This window comes from Oxyura jamaicensis, chromosome Z (assembly GCF_011077185.1).
Source record: "Oxyura jamaicensis isolate SHBP4307 breed ruddy duck chromosome Z, BPBGC_Ojam_1.0, whole genome shotgun sequence".
Lineage (NCBI taxonomy): Eukaryota > Metazoa > Chordata > Aves > Anseriformes > Anatidae > Oxyura > Oxyura jamaicensis.
The window spans coordinates 59,761,934-59,788,111 of NC_048926.1; the positions used below are offsets into that span (position 1 = coordinate 59,761,934).

The following is a 26,178-nucleotide window of genomic DNA, read 5'->3' on the forward strand; positions in this document are numbered from 1 at the left end:
TTCTGATTTTTTTTTTTTTTTTTTTTTTTACAGTCTTGGTTGCTTGTCGTACAACAAACGGAACAGCTGAGCAAAATAATGAAGACACATGCAGAGGATCTTAATTCTGGGCCTTTGCATAGGCTTACAATGATGATCAAAGATAAGCAGCAAGTGAAGAAGAGTTACCTAGGTGTTCATCAACAAATTGAAGCAGAGATGTACAAGGTATTTTATTCAACTGTTCTTTATAGATTTGTTGTAGTTCTAAAATTTGTTTAAAAAGTAATATCTTGAGGATGGATTTTTTTTAGTTCGATTGCTTTTTTTTTCTATTGTAAAAGTTGTGATTTGTGTTATGTAGACTGTCTAGTTTAAATTTTAGTTATCTCCTTCACGTTTTCCGTTCCCTTGCTAGCTGACAAGGCAGAGATGGAAAACTTCATTCTGCATTAATTTATTTAGACAGATAACATTGGAAATGCTCCTGTTTCAGTAGAGCATGATTCTGTGTGACACTTTCCCGTGCCATCTCTTCTGCTTTCACTTCACTCTAGAAATCCATGGGACTAGGACACTGAAAAGTGGTGGTGGTGGTGTTTTTTTTTTGTTTGTTTGTTTTTCAGTGGTCCTGACAATCCCCACTGTCTTGGGTGGGGATGGGATTCTAGTCCTTATTCTAAAATATAAATCACATGTAAACCAAGTATTATGGCTGCAGATGGAGTTCTTCGGGACATTTTTAAAACAACTCCCTTGTCTTCCTGATGTTGAAAGCATCATGTCTAGCCAGTAAAGCTGACAGAAATCACTGTTTAATTCAGGTGCTCTGGGGGAAGGTTAGCTGCAAATGTCAAAGAGCAAACTGATAGTTTGAAAGGTCTACTGAGAGAAAGGAAAGCACTGCTTCTTCTTTCTTACAGCAGAGACTCATAGATTTGGAGTAAAATAATTAAAATAAAACGTATGAGTAATGTAGTACAAATATCATGGACTGGTGAGTAAAAGATTGGTGGGCTGGTTATGAGAAGAACCTTAACAACTACTAAACATATATCATGTTAAATATGTTGGCTTTATTAGGACTGATTCAATAATCTACTGGGATCTTGGCATCTTCCCCAGGTATTGGCTATGAGAAGTACATCCTATTTGATGCATGGTTGGTTTATCTGATTTATTGGCTGGCTTATCTGGTAGAATTTACAGGCCAAATGATCACATCCGCTTATGGATTGGTGCATCTGGAAATAATCAGGATTGAAGATGGAGGGAAAGTGGTGGCATATGTTAGAAATAGATGCTAAATTTATATTTATTGGTGTCCCTGCCCATGGCAGAGGGGTTGGAACTGGATGATCTTTAAGGTCCCTTCCAACCCAAGCCATTCTATGATTCTATGGAGAAATGGAAAAAGAAAGAAAATATAAAAAGAAATGAAGTGTAGCAGAAGCAAGACTGGTGGGTGTTCGGGTAGGGCTTTAACGGAGACTATATAAAACATTGTGCTATTAAGATAACTCTAACAAAATGCAGTTTTTTTAAAATAAGACTTTTTTCAAGGCTTTAAGGTAAGACATTAAGCACTCCCAAAATATTTAATTACAAACCATATTGTTTTTAATCATGGGCTACATGGTGATGCAAGATGAATAAACTAGCACTGGTTTTGTAATTCCCTTCTCCCCTCCACCCGCTCCCCGGCTCCTGCCTTCTTGGTTTTCCCAAGAAGCATTTGAAAAACATTTTGGTTAGATTTGATGTGTTCTTTCATTGTTAGCTGACATTGTTTATTCAAAGGTTCTGTGTCACTGGAACACTTAAAGAATGGTTCCCAGAAATCCAAAACACTTTTTGTGTTCTGTGGTGTTAGGTCTACTTTTGTTCCATGTGGTGACAAAATACTTATTATTTCCCAGGGCGTTATCCAAAACTTGCAAAGATTAGTGTCTTTGCAGTTCATAATCTTTAGGATATTTGGCAAAAAAAAAAAAAAAGTTTTCCTCCAGGTGAAATACTTATGTGTCGTACCTTCTTATCCTAGAGACCTGCACAATGAGGAATCTGTTTTGATAAAATTCTTAAGGGCAATGGGACACATGCTTTTTACACAATACAATAAAACCTGTATCTTTGAGTTTATTTCAGTTTCCATTAAGATCCTGGATATTTTTTCTTTGTTTGTGAATTTTGAGGGGAAAAAAATGTAGAATACTGCGCTACTTAGTTGGGCAATTCCTTGATATATGTACATTGAGATAAGGATAATCCTTCACCATTTCAGCTCCTTGAGAGTTAATTGAAGGTGGAGGCCCTTTGTTTTTCTCTGGTGGAAGAACACAGTTTAAGAATCAGCAAATTTCATTTCACAGTTATTACAAAGGTTTCTTAGTATTGGTAGCCTAACTTAATTTATTTTTTTTGTTAAGAGAAGCATATTCATTACCGTGTATGTTAATTGTATTCACTACTTGCTAATCCTGTCTTCTTATCCATTGCTTAACACAATTTTACAATACATTTGCCATAAAGTTTATTTTTCATAAACCATTTCTATTAATTTAAAATAACAGCAGTTGTGAATGATTTACAGCATAAATATGTATAAATATGAGATGAAAATTTGGGACTAATGTACACAAAATTCCTTGCCTTTAAGTTAAACCTTTGCACAGATAGCCCAGAAATAGAAACTATATATAGCATCTTGTTTGCTCTTAAAGGAATTCCATTAAGTCTCCAGATGTTGTTCTTGTGGGTGAGAATAGCAGTATCTGGGCCTGATGTGATGAAGAAAGGGAGAATTGTGAACACCACTTTTCTTCATGCTAGTTGCATGAGGAGCAGTTTTCCTGCACAACAGGTTTCCTTGTCAACACAGTGAGGGTGCTTCCATTAGATTAAGTTCCCCTTCCATGGTGAGTGTATATTGCTTTGTCATAGTTTTAAAATTTCTTTACCATTTATGCCACCTTTCTGGTTTTGCAGTGGCTGGTTTGTTATGAGCTTTTATTATCAAATTGATGATTTGTGAGTATTTCTGAATAGTGCACTAATTTTCACACAGTGAATGAAAATTGGGGTTAGAAGAGTCAACTTCATTGGAGTTTTCTGAACAAATGTTGTGATCAGTGGAGCTGCTTCTGATGGAGAGAAACTCCTGCAAGCGCTTTGTTCCACAGCACTTTTCTTTTCTTTTTCTTTTTATGAATAAAAGTCTTATGACAGGTAGATTTGTTCATGCACAGTTGCTATTTCTAAACTGTTTATGTAAAATGCTATATCCCAAAGCTCTTCTGTCTTGGTAGTTGAGACACTAAAATAATTCCTTATTTTGCAGAGAACTTTTTCATCTAGTGTGTTTAATGAGCATCTTTTTTTGGTGTGTTTTTTTCTCTCTTTTGATTGAAATAGAATAGTATTTGTAATAAGCTGGATTTTCTTCTAGTTATTACACTGTACTGCTCTGATCCACGTGGGGGACTCTGTTTCAGGCCTCTTCTTTCATTCCATACATTTATTGGTTTTTTTAAAATTTTGTTACACTGTGGAATAGCCTATTAAGACTATCTCAAGACAGTGGAAAGTGTTAACATGCTTATTTTGGGAAGTAAATCCAGTCATATCATTAGTGAATTAACATTTTTAATGTTGAGGATAAGTATTCTTACTGCTCTTTATGTTTCTGTTTTCTTGAAGGTCACAAAGACAGAACTAGAGAAACTAAAATCTAGCTATAGACAACTAATAAAAGAAGTAAATTCTGCCAAAGAAAAGTATAAAGAAGCTGTGGCTAAAGGTATGTGTCTGACTTAGGTTATTACTTCTATTTATTACTTCCTATTATTTATTGTAAAGTAATATTTTATTTTGAGCAACTTAATTACAGTGTGAAAGTTCATTCAGTAAGTAAGAAAAGCTAATTGTCATCAGTTGTACTTGGAGGTACTCTAAAAATCATAAAAATAGTGATAGTCCTTTGAAAAAAAAACAACGGTAGCCCCATCCTCAAGGCCTTCTGTCCTTCCTTTAGTGGATGCATTTGGAATGTAAAATTGCTCATACCAACTGTTGATAGTGATAAATAGCTTGCAGCTCCTTCTCATGTACATTGCAGCTGCAGCCTACTAGCATCCTGTGACCTACTATGGTTGCTGCAGTGGCATCAATATCAATTCTTGACGCTTAGTAGAATGGATCTGAAAGGAAAAGGGGAAAATAATTCATCTGCACACTGAGATGCTTTAAAGTTTTTTTGGGGGGAAGGATGTGTCCAAACTGCACAAATTTTGACTGCCATTGAATTATGCTGATGATTAGATCAATGAGAGACTTTGTTATATCATGTATTGGAACATGTTAATAATTGGTCTTACCTGCTTTTCTAAGGTTTTCTTTACAGAAAAATAATTTCATGGCAGTGCATAAATACAATTCCAAGGTCCATTTTTACCCCTTTGTATGACTGTCTAAAATTACGTTTATTGCCCTATCAGTGCTGAAAGGTTGTTTCTTCCTGAAGTTGATGAGTGATTATAAAGACAAAACAGCCTGGGATAAGAGAGGTTGTACTTAGCACTGTTTAGCTTCAGCGTATCTTTTTTATTTATGCATGTATTCATTTGAGGATGTAAATACTTACTGAGTTGTTCTTTTGTAGTTCCCCAGTTGCCATCTCCATGTTACTTTAATGTGGAGATTTATCTCCAAGTAACTATGTAACTTGGGAGTATATGGTACGTACGGTGGAAAATATAATAGGGTGTTAGGAGCGTAGTATGTTCTCTTTATCCCATCTTCCTGTTATAGCTCTGATTCTGCATTCCTGATGCATGAAACTTTCCCATTAAAATCAAAGAGTGCCTTGGCTGTTCAGCAACTGTAATGTTTTGATGTGGTTATGATTAACTGAATTAATATTTCTTTAGATAGACAACAAACAAAAGCTATTTTTAAGACACTTATTTCTTCTGTGGTTTTCCACAGTCTTCTCTTTTCTGCTTCTCTTCAGTATTTGTCTTTCATTGGTACAGTTCATAGTTAATTAAACTTTCAGTACTGTCTTACTGTAGATCTACTCTAACAAACCCTGGCCTTCAGAGAAACGGTGCAGGTTTTTCTTCCTAGAATTGCAGAAGTGTTTTGCCCCTGCTGCACCTCAGGCCATGTTCGTGTTTACAAATACCTGTGTGGTTGTGGGAGCGTAGAGGAGCTACTGTGGCTGTGTATCAGTTGCAGGTCGGCTGAGCTGTGCCAGTGTTGTTAGTGGTATTTTCATGGGTTTCTGCACCCTCAAGTTGTCAAACTGTCTTGCAAGATGAACAAGTTAGAGAAGTCTTCAAATTACAACGCTTCATTGCTCCAGGCCTTAGCTGAGTACCTGGTGCTTATTCAAAGCATGTGCTATTAGGAGATATGCCTCTTGTTAACATAAAAACTGGATTGGTTTTTCAGGCTTTCAAGAATTACTGAAAACAAGGGAAGTAATATTGCATGCCAGAACAGTGGGAGGGCCTGCTTAGGTATTAGAAATAAGCTGAAAAATGTTTTGTTAGAAAAATAAATAAATCTTTGCCCACCGGCTCTTAGAAGAAAGATGTTAAAAGAGCCAGTCCATTTCCATTTCCATAAAAAGTGATTCTTTGCAGACTCCATTCCTCTGGCAAGCTGAATCTCGATGATGGCGCCCTGCTCCTTCTGTCTGGAGCAGGAGGGGACAGCTACTCCACGAGAAATACGGCTTTGTCTTTGCTCATGGGCTTGCGCGTGCTAGATTATTTTTAAGTTTGTTCAGCACCTGTGCATGGAAGTGGTCAACGTGAAAACCAAAGCAAGTTACACAGTGGGGTGATGTAGAAACTTCTCCGTTTTGCAGATAGAACAATTTTGAAATTTGGTGACTTTTTGTAACAGAGAAGTTGTCTTCTACTGAGAGAGTAAATTCAATACAGCTGCTACTGAAAGAGGTACAAGTGTGTCTCTAGTCTGGGAAAACAGATGTTTACATGTTTTCTGGTTGAGCTATTAAAAGTGAAATTAATTTTTGAGCTAAACACCTACAACAAAGGATTTAACTGGCAGAGTTAGAGACGATTGAAAAGTATTCTTGATCAGTAGCAGTTATTTTTATAGTATTTTTTCTGCAGCTACAATGTGGCAGACGGTAGCTACTGTGTGTCCTACTTCCCAGCAGCTAACAGGACTGCTAAGAGAACCTGTGGAAAGAGTAATAAGAGTAAGGGTTGAGCACTGAATAATTATACCAGTTAATTACTGGTTGTATTTGTGTTAGGGCAATGGGAAGGCAGCTGCTGGAGAGTTTGGGTAGGGATGCTGTTCCGTAGTGAGGAAAATGGAACTGCTTTCTGAAGGGTACAGGAGCTTCATTATGGAAGGTTTTTTGCTCTTCAGATCTTGAGAAATGCAAAGGTGGCAGAGATGGTGGCTTGGGAGCTTTTCTGGGAAACCTGCCTGCAGCAGTGCTTCTGCTTGGTCCCTGCTGGGGAAGTGGTGACACAGCTGAGTTGCAGAGGGTACTCCACAAAGTCCTGGCTGCTGCTTGGTGCTTAGGCTGGACTGCGTAGCCCTGTCAAGACCACCAGTGTCTGCATGCTGTGTCAGTCAGGAACAACCAATTCATCGCGTGTGTTCCAGGCCTTACACCGTTTAATCATGACGTGCTGCTCCTTTGTGGACCAGAGATGACCATGGCAATCACAAATGGAGCCTGGTGGGTCATGCTTGGGTGTGGAGTCCCCGTGTGTCAGGCAATCTGGTTGGTGCTACTCACTTGGTTGATGAGCAGATTTTGGCTTTTAGAGTCCTTTATTCTATGATTTTATGTGCGGTGAGGGGAAGCAGGCTGGTGGGGGTAAAGCCAGTGAGCTGAACTAGTCCAGTGCCTCCCCAGCGATGTATACTTAAGCAACTGGGGAAATACTTGTTCATTCTGATAAGCCTCTTCTGGTTTTAGAAGTTACGGGGTGGAGGCCTTTGGTAAAAATGTCCTTTGCAAAACTGAGGGGGAGTAAAGCACAAAAGAAAAACTACTAGATTATCTTTCCATAATGAAATGGACAGCCCTCTGAAATGTTTTGACTGTGTGATATAGAGAAGGAAGATGTGTAAACTTCTTCCAGCAGTGGTCCCAAGTGACAGTTGCAGATCGGGTATAATGCTGTGCCTACAGCGCTGTAGTGACATCGGTGACGCCGCGTAACAAGGTACAGAAACACAGCAAGGCACGTGGGCTTAGCTGCAGCAGGAAAACACAACAAAACAAAATCTGTGCCCAATGGCAAAGACATGGTTTTACCAAAGAAGAGGTCACAAAGTTCTAAAAACTTTGATAAATTGGAACCTGGGGAACACTTGTTGACATTCCTTGTTACAATTTGACTCTTAGTTGATTGGATCACTAATAGTTTCCAAGTAAGGGTGTTCTTTGCACAGGTACTTTTATTTCTGCAGAATTGTGCTTCTGTATTAAATTTAGTTCAGTGTGTGTTTGTGGAGATTTCCTATTTTTAAATTATTGATTTCTTTTTTTGATTAAAGAATATTTACTATTAGAAAAAAAAAAAGCTTAAGTAAGAAAATGATAAATAACATGAAATAAAAAAAATAATAAATATCTTTTACTTACATTTTAAAAAACATACATGGAAAACCCTCATTCTTAGAATTTAGCATCTATTGGTATAGCTGATTTTGGTATTAGGTGTTAAAACGTGAAATAATGCTTTTATATCAGTTTATTTTCGCAAGTTGAAATAGAACCAAATTGGCCTTGGGAGGCTCATACTGGATTTGAATATAATACCTTTAGACAGCAAAGTTTGTAATTTTACTGTAGATACATCTTGTACAGATGTTTATTGTGTTTGTGTTGCTAGTTAATTACTGACTGAATACAGGAACTATGTTGTATTGTTCTTATATGATAGAATGGATCTGAAATAAAAGAAAAATGTATCGATTCTTAATCTATAATTTAGTTATTTTATACTGCTGCAGCAGTATAAAATGAAAGTACGTATGTGAAATTTCCCTAGATTGGCTTGTGATCCCTGACAGTGTTGCAATTTAGAGGAGACTAGAAATAGTAACAGTACACCTAGCACACTGTAAAACATTGCCTCTGCTGGAAAAATGCTTTCTGAACCCTGCCATTTAATACTTCAGAACTGATGTGACTTCCGCGGTACATATTGAAGTTTCATGACAGTGTAAGCTCTATCTATGATAAATAAGGAAGCTGTTGAAAAAGCTTTCATTAAACCAAATTATTGTCCTGCTACTCTTTGTGATAGGTGAGTGGTCAGAAAATGCTTTTACTAGGTGGCTGGTGCATTCATTCTGAGATGCCTGTAAAATTATATCGTAACATTTCCTGGCGGCATGTGTTGCCTTTAGGTTTTGCTGAGGTCAGAGAAACTCTTACTGTTCATTTATTTATTTATTTTTGACTGGAAGTCACGTGTCCTAAGACAAAACAAGTGCTGCTGTCTGAACTGGCCTGTCTTATTCACAGATGTCAGCAGGCTGGGTGCATTTCAAATGAATACTCTGTTGCAAGGGTTACAACTCGTAGACACTACGCTAATGCTTGCAAGGGCTAGGGCTGTTTCTTGTGTGTGAAATAAAGCTTCTAGAGAAGGAAACTCTGGGAATTGCAGTGCCAAGAGGTCTTGGTGACTTCTGGTGGAGTTTGGGACCAGCTTGGACATCCTGTTTGCACTCAGAGTGGACATGCAGCATCAGGACCTGCCCTCCTCAGGCTTCACAGACTAGCACTTACAGCTTGGCAAGAGTTTTCTAGTGGTGCTTATTAGCTCAGCCGTCTGAAAGCAGTTCATAAGGTTGCCTTTTTGTTTTGTTTTGTTACTTTTGTACTTTGTTTATCTTCTGATATGCATTAAGCAAGTATCTTTTATTGAAACAACTCTTAGCTCAGAAGTTTAGGTCTTCAGTGTTCTGTAAACTTGAAATCTGTGAGTATATACAACTTATTTTTTTTGTCCCCATCAGAAAAGTATTTGTTACTTGCACTCATTAATTTGATAGATAAGGTTTGGGAAAAAACTTCTTCTCTCCGGAATAAGATGAGTGGAGGAGGAAGTGGGCGATTCTCATTGTTGAAGAAACAGGTTCATGTAAGCCTCTTGCAAGGTATAAAGGGAAGAAAAAGACCTTAGACTCCTGACTTCTTTCTGTCTTTGTGATTTTGGTCTGGTGGAACTCCTGTTAAATAAGGGCACTGTGCTTGCATCTTTTTTTCTTGGAAACAAGTAAACAGACAAAACAATCCTAGCTTAGTTGCAGCAGTTTGCATAAAAAGTCCTGTGTAGATTGGTATAAGCTGCCTGCTGATGGGAAGCAGCGAATGGATTCCTTGTGTTGTTTTGCTTGCACGTGTGGCTTTTGCTTTACCGTGTGAGCTGCCTTTATCTCCAACCGTGAGTTCTTGCACTTCTACCTTTCCAATTCTCTTCCCCCATCCCACCTGGGGAGAGTGAGTGATGAGCTGGGTGGTGCTGAGCTGCCTGCTGGAGCTAAGCTGCAATCTTGCTTTAAAAAAAAATATTGCTAGAAGATGATCTGCATGAAGACGTAATCATCTCACTAACAAGTACAAAAAACGTTTTCAGTAGAATAATGCAACCAAATAATGTAAAGGAACATTATTTTCTAGGCACAATGAAATAACACTCTGTGAAAACATGTCTCTTCAAAGTTGAAATAAATAAGGAAGGGATTACGTGGGAGGTTTGTTGTATTGATAAACAAATGTAGAGACAGAAAAATACTGAAGAATTATCTTTGTTACCGGAAAGGATGAAAAATATGTAGATGAAAAGATAAATTCAGTTCTGTGAAATTATTTGAAAAGCTACTGCCGTAAACACTGTTAAATGTCTAATAGATCATTATATGCGTTGATGGAGCTTTATGCTTTATTGCTGAGACTTAAAAAAGAAAAAAAGATTTTAAAATAAACCAAGTTTTTTTATGACTAAAATGTTCTCAATATTTGCCTCCTTTCTCAAAGGAGGATAGATGCTTTATTCTAGAAAAAGTAACTAAGTAAAATAAAAGCCCTAATACTTGCCCTTTCTTTTCAATTTTAAACTTGTCTGAAATCAAATGCTGTGATACCCAAGTGAAGTTGTAATGGAGGAAATTGCAAAAAATTGTAAGCTAAGCTCCTGGCTTTTCTTGGAGAGTAAACCATGAAGGTCAGACAGTCGTACATTAATTTAAAATAAGGCAATTTATTTTTATTTTATAAACCACAGAATAAGCCAAAACAGGGATGACACGTCCAAAGGAACCTTCTAAAGTGCTCAAGGAGAGTAACTTGTTCTGTGCTCGTACATCATGGTCTGAGTTACACCTGGAAAAGGGAGGGAAGAGGACGCGCACTCGTGCCAGTTGTCCTCCTGCTCTGAACAAGTTGGCCACACCTCAGACTGGAGACCGCAGAGAGGAGTTTGAGACCAGAGTTTTTGTCTGTCATGTTCTTAGTGTGTAATAGATAATTGGATAGAATTCTAAGATTTATGTCAAACTGTACAAATATAAATTGCAAGATGTAAGAATGTAAATCTAATGGCAAAAATGCTGCACATGTAGCTTGAGAAATGTGAAGAAGACTGCAAGGTCAAGCAAAGGTAGGATTCAGCCACCAATCATGCAGCAAATCTTGCAAGTTTCAGAAAACCTGTTTCTTTATGCTGTTAGAAAACAGTTCCTGGAAACATGTAGTTTTAAAGAGGAAATGAGATGAGAGAAGAGACAATTCTGAGCTAGGTCTGAAGCAACAATGGCGTCTTTGCATTCTTTAAGAGCGTTACAAGATCAACGTTCGTGAATAATGCTCCCTACTTTCCTCTATGACTTACCCTTGGAAAGACAGTAACTCACATTGTACAACTGAAGCTTTTGGAAAGCTTGTAGAAGGAAAAGCAAAATCTCTGCCCAGGCCCCAAGGACTCAGACAACACTGCATGTCCCTGCCTGGTCCCTTCAGGGCTCCCCCCCACCTCGGCCCAGGCCCAGGCCACCATGTTTAGGGAGGTGATCCTGCCCCCTGGTGAGGCCACAGCTGGAGTATTGTCCCCAGTTCTGGGCTCCACAGTGCAAGAGGGACATGGAGCTACTGGAGTGAGCCCAGCTGAGGGCTACAAAGATGATTAGAGGACTGGAGCACCTGTCATATGAGGACAGGCTGAGAGAGCTGGGCCCTGCTTAGCCTGGGAAAGAGAAGACTGAGGGGAGACCTCATCAATGAATCGTGGAATCATAGAATATCCCGAGTTGGAAGGGACCCATAAGGATCATCAAGTCCAATGGATGGAGCCAGTCTCATTTCAGTTGTGCCCAGTGATGGGACAAGAAGTAATGGGCACAAACTGAAGCACAGGAGGTTCTGGCTGAATATGAGAGGGTGATAGAGCACTGAGGTAGGTTGCCCAGAGAGGCTGTGGAGTCTCCTTCTCTGGAGATATTCAGAACCCACCTGAATGGCATCCTGCGCAGTGTGCTCTAGGTGATCCTGCTTGGCAGGGGGGCTGGACTAGGTGATCTTCAAAGGTCCCTTCCAACCTCAGCCATTCTGTGATTCTGTTGTCACTTGTTACCAATAACCAAAATGCTCCCCCTGCTTTAGGGTTCAGGTGAAGCTCCTTCATGTGGGTACTTGCTTACTACTATTGCCATGTATTCCTTGGTAGCAGTTCACTATGTGTACCACATAGATAAGTACCTGCATAGGCTGGGAACATCTGCTTGAGCATGAACTTTGCCTTTTCATTTAGTATGAGTGCTTCCAATGTAGCCAGATACCCACTTTTTTTTTCATGCTTCAGCCTCTCTTACAAGCAAATAGGCATAAAATCCTTAAGTTCTATCTGGCATCACTGGTTGTTTTAACTCCATAATAACATTTTTTGGTGTCCTTCATCTCTTGCTTCTGAGGTACTTGTGCTAGTAAAGTATCCTCTGCTCCTGAAGCAGCTGTTTTGGTCTTGTGCTTTTCTTTCTCCAATAACCAAATACTGTCTTGTAACTAATGTTCCTATGAGTGAGAAGCCAGAGGAAATCTTTCTTGCAATACCCTAACATTGGACTCCTAGATGATGTCTGGGATTTATCTGAAAATTGGGCAAGAAGTTACTGCAGACATTTCTCTCTGATGGTAGACATTCTAAATGCCTCCATCAGATTTATGCTGCATTCTCATGCTATATTTAGTATTCAATTATGCAGTTTCAAAAAGCAATTATGGTATTTATTGTTTTGTAAGAGAAAACACTTAAAAGATGCAAAAATCTGAGAGAACATCTGAAGTGCCGACAAGCTTATGGCTATCTGTGTTTGGCCAATTTTTTCTTCTTTAAAACATTTTTCTCCCTTCCTGTCCACAGAGGTCCCAAAACAACAAATCAAATAAAAACAAAACAAACTTAAGAACAAACTTAAAAACTGATACGTAGAAGAGGTCTTCTAGACAGCTTTTCTTACCACTGTTGCAAAGCAATGCTGAGAGGAAAATAATACAATATTTCTGTAAAGCAGGGTTCTTTGGCAGAGGGCTTTGTTTGAGTGGAAGGACTTCTATTGTATCTGCAGTAAAACAGAACTTCAGGGGTTATGGTAGCATGTATCCATTAAAGTACAGTGTTGAACTTCTGTTTTGTACCAGCTGGTCTACAATGTGGACATAAATAAATTGCTTCTTAGAGCATTCAGTCTTGGAATTCTTCATGACCACTTTCTGTGCTTAACCTATCCAAAATGTTTCTTTTAGGACTTCTGATTTTGAAGGGAATGCTTTGTATTTCATGTTAGTCAAACCTGAGATTTTCAGTGTATGCTTTTCTCCCTCAAAAGGATAATTTTTTAATAAAATCACCTATTTTAATGGTTGGACTTGATGATCTTAGGGGTCTTTATCAACTTAAATGGTTCTATGTTTATTTGATCTTTTGGACCTTTACTTTTGTTACTAGCTGATACATAAGATTTAGCTGACGGGCTTAAACTGAAGGAGCTTAACTGGAATTTTCTGTTGCAGAAACATTAAAGTGTCGGTCAGTACTTTAACCTACACTGTCATGAAGTTGAACTTGAAATCTGAACAGCTAAACTTGTACTAGTTCCTGAGTCTTAAATGTTGTACTACAGATAACCATCAGGAGGTTGATCCTTGTTCTGTGCAGATTAGTGGATGCTTTGCTCTGTATTCTGCAGTGTCACAGTTTTGCTGTTTGAAGAAAAGATCCGTAATCCAGATTTGAAAAGCTTAAAACCCAAAGCTTGCTCGTGCATGTCTTCAAGCTGCATCCCCTACCAGCTTAAGAAAAATCATGGTATGTCAAACCATACGGTGCTCCATCAGTAAAGGTTTCTGAACTATGAACCCCAACAAACAGCTTTCAGCTGTTAAACTAAACCAAAAATTTACATCATAAATAACCGCTACCTAATAGAGCCTATCAATGTTGTATTTCTTTCAGAAACCTCATTAATGTCTAAACTATTCCTTTCTCCCATCTGTGTGGAGAATAGTCCTTCACTATACATTGCTCCTTAGGAGAACACCTCCACTAATTGTAGACTAAATCAATGTATCATACACACTAAACTTTTAAATGCAGCCTTTGGACCTATGATTAATAAAAGAAATGTAGCTACAGAGCTACAGTACTATTTCCATGTTGTAATTTGTTTTTTAAAACAGCAAAATGCAGTGAGGCTGAGAACACAGTAGTTCTTTCTATGTGTCAATTAACACAGAAGAAAACATCCAATTTTCTTTATCTGTATAATGAATTTCATAAATAGATCTAATTATAATTCTACTGCCACCAGTTGTTGACAAATCTGTTTAATGTTTATAAAAACAGACTGTGTGTACAATATGTTAAGCTGTAAACCGTATTATGAAGCTTGCAAAATTCAATTATGAAAGTTTGACGTTTGCAAAGAAAAGGCCGGCATTCTTGCTGTGCCATTCTAGAGAGTCAAGTATTTCAATTTCTAGTAAAAATTACTTGAAGTTCAAATATCAGAGTATAATATTTTGAGATAATTTTGGATTATGTAATTCATAATGTGCTGGCCAAATAGCTTGAGTAAGAGGGGCCAAGCATATAATAATAATAATAAAACAAAACCAAAAAGAAATCCAGCATTTCTTCCTCTCCCACTGCTGTGTTCCCCTCTCCAAAGGAGTGCTCAGTCCAGTGCATCTGCTAAAGGATTAGTCTAAGGCAAGGAAAACTTGTTTTTTCCAGCTCTGATTTCCAGCTGCCTTGTCTTCTCTCCTTTCCTCCAGTCCTTGTCCTGTAGCTACTACTCAACTGCTTCCTATCCAGACTCCCTTCAGTTGCTTTTCCATTATCTTTTTTTATTCTCCACAAAGACCATGTAGATAGGTCTTGTCTCTAGATAACCAACTGTATTTGAAAGCTGGGCGTGTGTGATGTTTTGATTTATCCTCAAACTTGTTGAAGCGTTTTGCTAAGGGATAATGTGTAGAGCAAAGTCCTTAAGGCAGATGGGAAAATGGGATACTGAGCTATACCTTTTTCCTGTACTCTTGGTGCACTGGCATCAGACATGTTCGTGTTCAGTCATTCCAGTTTCTGGGATGCTATTCTGAGCATGCTGTTGTTGTTTTGATTTTGTTTTGTTTTTCTAAACTCCCCTCCAAGTGATATATGTTTAATTTAGAAATAAATACTACAATATTCTTATGTTTTGGGAAAATAATATATATAATTAAATGAAATTATCTCCCCGTGAGAAATGAGTTTTTGGTTGTTCGCTTCAGTCAACATCTTTATCAACATCTTTATCACCTCATATATCAGGCCCCAACTAATATTCCTGAGGCACTCTGCCTACTTCCTCCTTTAAAAGCAGATCATAATGTTTCAAAAAAAAAACTTCCTCAAGTTTCTTTTGAGTTGTAAAGCTAAATACCTTCCTGTCCTGCTAATTTTTTCTTAGTTCATTTGTTCTCTAACCTCTTCTTCTGATGTCTCTGAAGAGAGATTCTTTGACTCTTTCATACCGAGACATTTCAACATGGAAATCTCTGAAGGTCATTCACAGTGAAAATGAATGCAACAACAACAAAAATATCTACCAGAGCCTTTTATATAGCAACTATTCTTTACGTTTTCTGACGAGCTTGCTGACTCCACTGTATTTGAAAGAGGATTTATTATCAGTTTTATTGCTATTTTACAAGTTTTTTCCTGCAAATCTTTTTTGAGAGGCGATAATGTGTTTCTATGTTTTAATTTATCAGAGTTCACAAACCTTTGTGTGTTCCTCGTTTGACAAAATTTCAGCTTTTCAAGGTCTGCTTTCAAGTCTTAATCTGCCACTTTTTCGTTTTATCTACTGCTTTATGATAGGTGGTTGACATGTTAAAGTTTTTTTTATTACTTTATTTTAAGATTGTATGAAATGTATCGGTATGATTGAGATTTTTAGTTGGTGTGTGTTTATCTGTGCAGGTTATTGAGAATCTGCGTTTGATAATTGCAGATACAGATTCATTTAAAATGCTTTCAGTGCCTGAAAAAAGTCATCAGACACTTCATAAATATTGAGGAGATAATGAGGATATGAGTAAGAGCTTATATGTCTCAGTAAGGAAACATGTCAAAATAATATATTATCCTTTTATGACAAGGGCAATGCATGATCAAGTTGGAAATACTGTAATAGAGGTGCAAAACTGCCTGCTTAAAACTGCTTGGAGAATGGTTATTAACGGGGTCCTGTCAGAATAATATATCCTGTGGGACATGAAAGGATATATGTTGGGATTAGGTGTGGGTGGTCTTCCAGTGTTTCATCACTTTGAGACAGAGTTTGCGTATTGAATTTACAGGCGTCACTATACCTTAAAGGGATTTAAAGTGCATTGGAGGAGAGCTGTAGAGTTTAAAATAATCTGAGAAACTGGAGAGATGGTGGGAAAAATGTAGTGGGTTCTTTTTTTTTTTTTCTTCCAAGATCAGGTTAATTACATCATCACTAATTAGGATGCCCTGTTTGTATGGCATCTAAAAAAGGCACTTTTTCTTACATTTGAAATGATCTAGAAGCGTCTGGACGTATGACTTATCCTGTGGCTTTCGAAGTTGAACCTTGACTGAAGTTACACTTGTGTGAGGCTGTGAGCCATTTGACTGAAAAGAGAAAACAGGATTTTTAAGGGAAGACCCATACATTATAGTTCACACTGAACTATACATTGTTCAGTGTGAAGATTAGAAGAGTAGTCAGAAGAGGAGAATATCTAGTCTTCTACTGTATAAAAGATGGACTCCAGAGAACTGTAGAATCTGTATTTCATGTCCGTGGCACACAGATGAAGTAAGCAAGAGTATAAAGAGTTTATTAAAGCAATAAAAATTTAGATTGGAGAGCGAAGGGACGAGATGGTGGGGGAGTGTCTTCAGCTAGCTCAGCTGACACTGTGCTGACTGTGCCATCATATCACAAGTAGCACACTGACCTGAATGGTACTGGGAAATTGCAAAGTTATCTGTCATTGCGGATTGTAGGAAGATCACAGAGGCATATGTCACATAGTTGTGCAGTCACTGTGGCAAAGAGTAGAATAGATGACCTCTTGAAGAACATTGTGACTCTCTGGTTCAGCACCCAGCTGGTCTTGTAAGCATGGACTTGAGGATTTCTAGGTTCCAATAGCGTGGAGATGAGATTGTAATGCTGACCACCTGATACTTCCTGATGCATTCCAACAGTGATGAGGAAATGTTAAGTTGTGGTTTTAGGGCAGAGAGTTTTGGACAGGAGTAATAGTGCTGGAGTTCAGCTACTGATACGTAGGCTGCATCAGTGCTTTCTTGGGAAGATATGTGGCGCTTTTTTTTTTCCCCCAGAATAAATGAATACACGAATCATGGGTCTGACCTAGTAGGACATCTCTTACTTTCTTCTTTAAAAAATAAACATTGGCTTTGAGGCAAAAAAGAGCATTTTTGATAATCATATGAATGAGTTTTATCCTTAATAATGGTATTATTTCTATACTTGTGTAGATAGTGGTTTTCATATAAATTTAGATAAAGAATTCTTAGATTTCTACTCAAAATAAATGCATTTTTTTTTTCTTCCTTAGTCCAGAAGAAGAAAACCAAGGCATTTGGTCTTACTAACAACCTGAAAATTGTCAAATTTTACTTTCTTCACAGTAATACCTTGGAAATGTTATTTCTTTAGGAGAAGAAAAGCTGCAAACTTACCATCAATCTTTTAGAATTATGCACAAGTTTGTATACTTTTAAATCAACTTTTCCTTTTTTGTTTTTGTTTTCCGTTAGGAAAGGAGACTGAGAAAGCCAAAGATCGGTGTGATAAAGCTACTATGAAGCTTCATATGTTGCATAATCAATATGTGTTGGCACTGAAAGGAGCACAGTTACATCAGCACCAATATTATGACACTACGCTTCCTCTGTTACTTGATTCGCTACAGAAAATGCAAGAAGAAATGATTAAAGCCCTGTAAGATGTCTTCCTATATATATTTAAGCTTGAAAAATGTGTGCAGTATCCTAATTTATAGCCTTATTAGAAATGAATAAACTTTTATTATTTTTATATCAAGGATAATGAAAAAAGCTACTTTTATCTTTCAGTTAACAATAATTGTGAATAGATAAGTATTCAAACACAGACAGTAGTTTTGAGGGGATGCTTAAGCATTTTGGTGAGACACTGTCTTCTTGGAAAACTTAAATTTTACAGATAAAATGCAATGTTTACAGTTGAGCTCATGCTTTGTCCTCTCCTTCTGCTGGGATAGTATAGAAGTTTGCTGCCTCTTTGGTAGTCTTATTTTTATGAAACTCTCCCACAAACAAATTTGCTTTAAACTTGCCAACCATCTTGACAGTCATTTTGGAGCAGGTCCAGGCAGATGTATGGTTAAGCATATGTATTGGCAAAAAACAGGATCACATAGACCTAATCTCAGTGAAAGGAATCCAACCTTAAAAATACAATTACCTTTTCCCTGAAAAGTCATTTTCTACATAATTACAGAAGATATGCAAACTGATGATCTCGGAGAACAGAAAATTAGGACTTTAAGCCCTCTTTTCCGGTCTGTAACCACCGTGCTGCCTCTCTGACTTTCCTGAAGCATGTGAGTTGGTTAGGTCTTTTTCTTGTGCATTCTGTATACCACTTGGTTTAAAAGGCAGGGTAGTTACTTTTTCTTGTAGATATTGTTCATTTAGATGTGATGCACTAATTTTCTTATATTTTCTGGAGCCTATGTTCATCTTGCCTTCAGCATATAGGAAGTGAGGGAGAGTTGAGGATTTCATACTCATATGCTTACGTGATGTAGACAACATTAATGGCCCCATATAGCATCATATTACTGCCTTTGATGCTGGTGCAGGTTATATAAATGAAATAGACCTCTGTAGTAGTCTCCTCAGCCCTTTTAATCTTTCTGTAGAATCACAAGAGAATACAGATGAATTTTTCTGTTGCAGTTAAGTTGATATTTCAGAAATGTAAGAAATTCACTGAAGAATTTTATCATGCAAAAACCTATTGAGCCCATTTGTCTTTGTTATCTTTGAGGTAAAGACTGGAAACAATTTTTGTCAATAGCTGATAATTTTTAGTGAGATCAGAGTTGATTGGAAAATTAGCACTTTACGTTAACTCTGGGCTTAATTCTGTAAAAAGATCTGGTGATGTCAGGTGTGAAGCTTGATGTTGCCATAGTATGAAACAAACTTCCCCAATAGTCCTGATTTGGCAGATCAACTTGTTTGGCAATCTTGAAGCGTAGATTAACTTTATTATTATTATTTTGTAATTGACATCAATTCCCTTTCTCTTAGATATAGCATTGCTGTAGTTGACATTGGCTTATCTCTTTTGTTTCAGTCTTTGAACTGTTTTGTGGAGTGTTTTCAGACATGTTGTTCACAGGCAAGACAAAATACTTCTTTTGCCTATTCTCGCCTCAGAAAAAGTACTGGAAAAATCCAAGCAAATAATGTTTTTTTACTGAGTGAACATGTCTAGAGATCATATCCAGGATAAAATATTAATACTTTTTTCTCTGCATTTTTCTCTAGTATGGTCAAAATTGATCAGTATTTGAAAAAGCTTGCTATACTTCAGCACCTGGCAAGCCAGAAAATCTGTCAATAAAAAAAAATAAAAAGAAATTGGAAATGATTTTGAGGGTTCATTTATGGAAAGCAGAGAACGGGAAAGTATTCTGAGGAAGTGTTACTGGATGGTCTTAAAATTTGTGGTAAAATATGACCTAGTCCTTTACTACTCCTTAATCACTTGCTTTTCCCCACTACAGGGACCAGGTAATGACAAGGCTGGATGACGTGTACTTTCTTGTGTGAACTTCTTCCTTGATTTTGGTTCTTCTTGTAAATAATATGCCACTTTGTGATGTATGTCAATTCATAAAATGAATATATGTTAAAGGACGGATAAAATGATGAAAAAAAAAGTGTTCACACTGCTTTGAAACTCCTTTTCCCTTATGCCAGAATACATTTATTTTATCAGTCAGGGGAATATGAGAAACTTCAGTGAAGATTATGACAAACACGTTGTTGTGAAAAAGGGTATCATCAAGGGTGTTCATTTTCCTTGTAATCTCTACAGTTTTAGTTTAGCTACCCTGTATGTAGATGCACTGAAACTAGTACAAGGAGCACGTTATTAGAGACTTCTCCACCAATAGCCAGTTTGTAAAGAAGAGGCCACAACTGATCTGTTATTTCTTTGAGTAATATATTGTCTTATTTTTTCCCTTTTTAGCCAGTTGCAACAAGAATTTGTAGAAAGAGCAAATTGAAAGTTTGAAGCATCTTCAATGCCATCTATGCCTTCAGTGCCATGTTATACACTAGAATTTTTTTTCCTCTCTAGAAAAGGAATCTTGGATGAGTATAGCCAGATCACCAGTCTTGTTACGGAAGAGATTGTGAACGTCCATAAAGAGATCCAGACCTCGGTTGAACAGATAGACCCCAATTCTGAGTATAATGACTTCGTAGATACTCACAGGTATGTATTTTCTTCTTGCTGTGCATGTTAATGTTTCTTAAGAAAACCTTGTGTTAAACTGCAACGCTGTTTAAGCAACCAGAGCGTGATTTATTTCTATTTGTTTCCTTTTACATTGTTACTTATAAAGCTTTATTCTAATTTGAGAAGTAGTTGTACCTGCATGTGTAGAAGAAGGTTGGCTGAAAGTCAGGCTTTTAACCTTGTTTCTTTAACCATCCATCTATTTGGCTGGCTCTAGAATAACAAAATTCATATTAATGTTGTTATGATTCTCTGAACCATAACTTCGGTAATACATAATGATCTAGATTCAGCAAGGGCTAATTTACTGAGTATTTGGATGCAGTTTGCATCCTGTGCTGTGCTGTTTGCTTGCTTTATTTCTCTTACTGTCTATATCATGGGTAAATGAATGCTAGGCATCTCTGTGCACACTGCAGTTATTGCAGATTGAGCAGTGCCTGAAACCATCTGAGTACACAGATAAGGCCTTTGACACGTCCCACATGACATCCAGGTCTCCAAATTGGAAAGACTGGACCATCCGCTGGATAAGGAATCAGTGTGAAGGCCACACTCAGAGAGTGCTGGTCAATGGCTCTGCATCCAGGTGGGGGCCAGTGATGAGTGGTGTCCCTCAGGTCTGTCCTGGGACCGGTGCTGATTAATATCTTTGTTAGTGACACGGACAGTGGGATTGAGTGCACCCTCAGCAAGTTTGCAGATGACATCAAGCAGAGTGGTGCAGTTGATACAGCAGAAGGAAGGGATGCCATCCAGAGGGACACGGTCAGGGTGGAGAAGTGGGCCCATGTGAACCAAATTAGGTTCAACAAGTCCAAGTGCAAGGTGCTGCACCTGGGTCGGGGCAATCCCAGACATGAGCACAGAGTGGGAGAAGAACTCACTGACAGCAGCCCTGCAGAGAGAGACTTGGGGGTTGATGTGGATGAAAAAGTTTGACGTGAGCCAGCAGTGTGTGACTGCATCCCAGAAGGCCAGCTGCATCCTAGGCTGCATCACCAGAGGGGTGACTAGCAGGTGGAGGGAGGTGACTGTCCCCCTCTGTTCTGCCCCAGTGAAGCTCCACCTGGAGTGCTGCGTCCGGGTCTCGGGCTCCCAGCACAAGAAGGATGTGGAGCTGTTAGAGAAGGTCCAGAGGAGGGTTACGAAGATGGCCCTCCAGAGAGGGCTGGAGGAGCTCATCTATGAAGAAAGGTGGAGAGAACTGGGGCTGCTCAGCCTGGAGAAGAGAACGCTCTGGGGAGACCTCATTGCAGCTTTTCAGAACTTTAAGGGGGCTTATAAAAGCATGGAGAACAACTTTTTGCTCAGATAGAGTGACAGGAGAAGGTTAATGGTTGTAAACTAAAAGAGGGGAGATTCAGATTAGATGTTAGGAGTAAATTCTTCACTCAGTGGGTGGTGAGGCACTGGAACAGGTTGCCCAGAGAACCTGTGGATGCCCCATCCCTGTAGCTGTTCAAGACCAGGTTGGATGAGGTCCTGGGCAACCTGATCTAGTGGGAGGTGTCCCTATCCATGGCAGTGGGGTTGGAACTGGGTGATCATTAAGGTCTCTTCCAACCCAAGCCATTCTGTGCCTGTGTTATTACAAGAAACTTTTATATTAAAAACAAACAAACAAAACCAAACCAAACCAAAACAAAACACAATTGTATTAACCATTTATTGAACTGTTACTGTACATTGGTACTCATGGAAATAGTTCTAAGACCTCATGTTATCCTTCTTTGTTAATTTGCAAATTGGTAGTGATTAAGTGCAGCTTTATAGCAGGATTAGTGGACCTATGCACGTAGATTTCCTGAGAACCTTGGTTATCTTCTGAACTTAATTCAAAGAACTGTATTCGGGTTTATACTCTGGTATGGGTTTAGGACTATGTTCTTCATTCAAAGGAAAAATAAGATGCAATTTCTGCTTTCCATTTATTCCACACGAGGTTTTATCTATATTCCATTACTAAAATAATTCAAAGTGTAATGGTTTGCTTTATGCTCCACTCAAAGATGCATGTTAATTTTATAAATACAACATTTATTTACTGGATTAGGTCATCAGAAGTTGTTGAACAAGAAATAGAGTTTGATACATCTTTATTAGAAGAAAATGAAAACCTTCAAGCTAATGAGATCATGTGGAATAATCTAACAGCAGAAAGTTTACAAGTCACGTAAGTCTTTACAAAACTTCCACGCTTCAGAAATGCTGTCCTAACTTATATCTCATTCATCTCATTGTTTTGCTGTGTCCTCATTTTTAAGGTCTGCTGCATAAAAATATACTTTTCAGGGTCTAAGCCCTTGCCTATTGCTGTTTTTATTGTTCTTTAGCACAACATACCCAGGTCCCGCGGAAGACTTGTCAGCATTTTCAATACAGTTACCTCTCCTCCCTGTTTAATTTATACTGTGCCCCTATTCTGTCATTAATCCTCCTTGGGAATGTAGTTCCTTATCTTCCCCAAAGTGTTTCAACATTCAGTTTTCTAGGTAAAACACTGAAATCTGTTGATGAAGCCACCGAGTACAGTACTGCAGTCAGTGATTTGGATTGCCATCCAGAGAAGTTTTCAAATGCATTATTTCACTTGTTTTGTAAATGTTTTAGTTTTTAAAGGAATTTCTCATTCTTCCTTGTATCTTTTAAGATGTTAACTTACTAAAACAAGTGTAGCTGTTGTATTGCATTTCATGGAACCTTCAGTCAGGCAGTGTGGTAAAATATTTCTGCACATTTGAATATTCATGTTTACATATTTAATTTTTTTAATTATTTTAACCAATTTCACCTTTAATCAGTTGTTACTGGGGAACAAATTTCCTGCTGAAGTTATTATCCTTTGTTAAAATGTTCTCGTATCAACCTTAACTTTTCCATAAATGTTCCAGTGCAGTCACTTGTGAGATTGCAAGTATTTATTGTACACACATATTTTTTTATATTTCCTACAGCAGTTTAAAATGGTAAACTCAGAATTCCATTGTTTATAATGGTTTGGTGTCTATACTTTATTTCAGTCCATGTTTGACTTGTTTGTTTGCTTTCAAAAGCATAACTAATCTAAATAACAAAGCAGTCGTTGGTTATTGTTTTTTTTATTTATTTTTTTCTGCTTAAGCAAACTTGAAGAAAGAAACTCTTGTTTCTTATAGGTTATTGTGGAAAAAAAAGTCAGAGACAGTCCTCATAACAGTAAGATATTTCACATATAAATGCATTACAGTAAAGCTTCTGTAGATTGTTCTAATCCCATGGTTCCTCACTATGACAGATTCTCTAGATTTTCTTCATTCCTTTTCAAGGTCATTAATTGTCATCTTTTTTTCCTGTGTAATCCAATTCCTTACAATATATTTTTTTTCTTAAATAGGTATTGCAATAACTTTTTAAATGTACGTTTTTAGCTTTTCTTGTCAGGCTTGTCCTCCTTAGTACTAAAACAGCTTCATCTTTCTTGCGAACTAATCCCATGATAATTAAAACCCCTCCCTTCTGTTTTAATATGCTTCTGTTAATAATACGCTAATAGCATATTCTGCATCATTACTAAAGTGGGATTATTCCTGGATAAGCTATGTAAACGTTGTACATATCTAGATCATCTTCAGCTTTGTAACAGGAAAAAATACATGCACAAAATCTACCTTTTTGGTATGGCTTACAGTTTTCTGAGACTCTACCTTCTGTAGCTCGAAACAATACGTAACTTACTTTTTGGCTTTTTAGTGCTTAGAAATAAGACATCAGCATATCTAAGTAAAAAGGCTGAAAAACTGCTTTTCTAATAAAAACAGATTTCATCAGAATCTTATGTTTGTAAACATGTATCTTCATATTTGCCTAGATAAACACACTCAATGAAGTTTCCAGTGTGTCCTGTTACTGATCTTGTATTCAGACACTTCAAAATTCTCTTCTAAGTGTTACTGTCTTCAAGATCTTCTCTTTCTGGTATATGTTATACAAGGAAGTTATACAGAAGTTTATCTACAGAAGTTATACGAGGAAGTACAGAAGTTTATCTGTACTATGGTCAGACCAAAGACTGGCCTCACCAACCATCTTCTCTTTGGCATTGGTCAACAGGGAAAACTAGGGAGGAGAATAAAAACAGTGTCATCTCATGTCTTTCAGCATGGAAATGTTATGACTTGGAAGTAGTATTTGTTCGTAATTGTACTAGATTTCTTTCCTGAGTTTGTCCGGTCAGTTTCAATATGTATAAGCATCTCTTGTCAATATGTATAAGCATCTATCTGGTCAAGGAATTCTGAAGGTTAACCTCATGAACCTGTTATTTTAGTTTAATTTTTTTTGACTAAGTCCTTGTTTTGCCAAAGAGTAGGAATAATCTACCCCTTTCCACTCATGATAATCTAAGCTTCTGTCATACTCCTACTCTATCATCTTTTTTTCAGAGGAGTCTTTATTTGTAGTTACTCCTTTCACAAAACTTACTCATACCTTTTATCAAGCTTGTCATATTTCTTTAAATGTTTCCAGGGTTACTGTATTGCCTTTGAGATGAGTGACCAGAATTGTACAGGTAATCCATAGTTTAGAAGATGGCATAATGATGTTTCCTTTCTTCTTCTGCTTCATTTTTAACAAATCCAAGGGAATCATTCCGTTTGATTTCCTGACTGGTGCAGTCTGTCAAGCCAGTGCTTTCATGGAATCACCCATTTTAATTTAAAGATCTATTTTCTGAGTGGTACTGGTCAGTTTACAGCCGGCCATTTGCTGTGTAAATAAAGTTTTGGATTGTTTTTTCCTCTGTATATTTGCTTATTTCAATATGAATTGAAATTAATCTTTTAAATAAGAATCCTATTACTGAGTATTGTAAGATTCAGCAAATCCTTTTCTATTCTTCACATTCAGCTCCCTCCTTTATTAGCTCAAAAACATTGTATCAGCATTCTTTGTCACTTTTTAATTTGCCCTTTGTTTGGGTTATTATGAATGTATTAAGTGCAGATTTTTGTGGAGCTCCACTAGCTATGTCCCAGCACTGTAAAAACTGACTGCTTATTCTTAGCTTCTTTGTTCCTTTTTTGGTTTGCTTTTTAGTGCAGGTGAGAAGCTCTTACTTTTACAACTACTTAGTTCTCTTTAACTGCTTTTGCTAATATGCCTCATTATTTGCTTCTTAGATTTAATTTTTTTTTTTGCTATAGTCTTGATTTAAAACCACTACAGAAAATCAAACCAAAACAGGTATTTGTATCAACTTCCTATGTATTACGAGAAGTTTGCAAGTAAGATCAGTATATTTATCAATATATGATGATTTTTTCCCTCCTGTGTGTTAAAACAGTAAGAATTAGACTTGAATCTTTTAAATACTACATCAAAATGTTTCTGCATAGGAGGGAGAGTTTTGGTATCTACCAAATATAGATAAATCCAGTACACTGGCTGGATTTAATTTCCAGACTTTGAAGGGATACAAAGATGTATATTGATCCAAACTCAGTAATTCTGGTTGAATCTGTTGTATTTGTGAGCATACAAGAGACAATCGATAACTTTACATACATAACTTACTGGAGGATTTAATACAGTCTATATCATTAAAAGGCATTTAAGTGATGAGAAAACCGTCTCAGTTTTTCACTTTTGGGTAAGTTTGACTAAAGATTTGACAGAGAGAGGTAGTTAAAAGTTGGTGTGGACTAAGTAACCTTTCTAAGTTGTTAGAGAGATATAATGTCTCCTGATAAATATTGATGACTGTCTTAGTCCAATATTGAAATATTTGCAAAAGCAGAAGAGTAAAAAGTTTATGCTTGGAAGATCCTAAAGTAACTCAGAAGTAATATAAATTCAGACATTTCTGAAAAGTTAAAATATTTCAATGTGTTGATTCGTCATGTATGCAATCATACATTCCCATGATGAACAATCTTATTAGTTTGGTTTTAATTCCTTGAATACTGATGCTTGAGTATATCTATATTTGGTAGATATGAAAGCTCTGTCTCCTCTGCAGAAACATTCTGTTACAGTACTTTGAAGATGCAAGGCAATGGTCTCACAACTAAAGATCAT

At 37.3% G+C, this 26,178-nt stretch overlaps 1 protein-coding gene across 5 annotated transcripts in view; it reads left to right on the forward strand.

Moving 5' to 3' along the window:
• The window catches only part of FER (FER tyrosine kinase), a 196,345-nt gene that overhangs the window by 19,523 nt on the left and 150,644 nt on the right, over positions 1-26,178 (forward strand). For all 5 annotated transcript variants that reach the window (XM_035309387.1, XM_035309389.1, XM_035309386.1 and 2 more), the window contains 5 exons: positions 34-207; positions 3,679-3,778; positions 17,355-17,538; positions 19,957-20,094; positions 22,175-22,294. In XM_035309387.1, the coding sequence (XP_035165278.1) occupies positions 34-207; positions 3,679-3,778; positions 17,355-17,538; positions 19,957-20,094; positions 22,175-22,294 (716 nt within the window). The remainder of the gene's footprint in view (positions 1-33; positions 208-3,678; positions 3,779-17,354; positions 17,539-19,956; positions 20,095-22,174; positions 22,295-26,178) is intronic.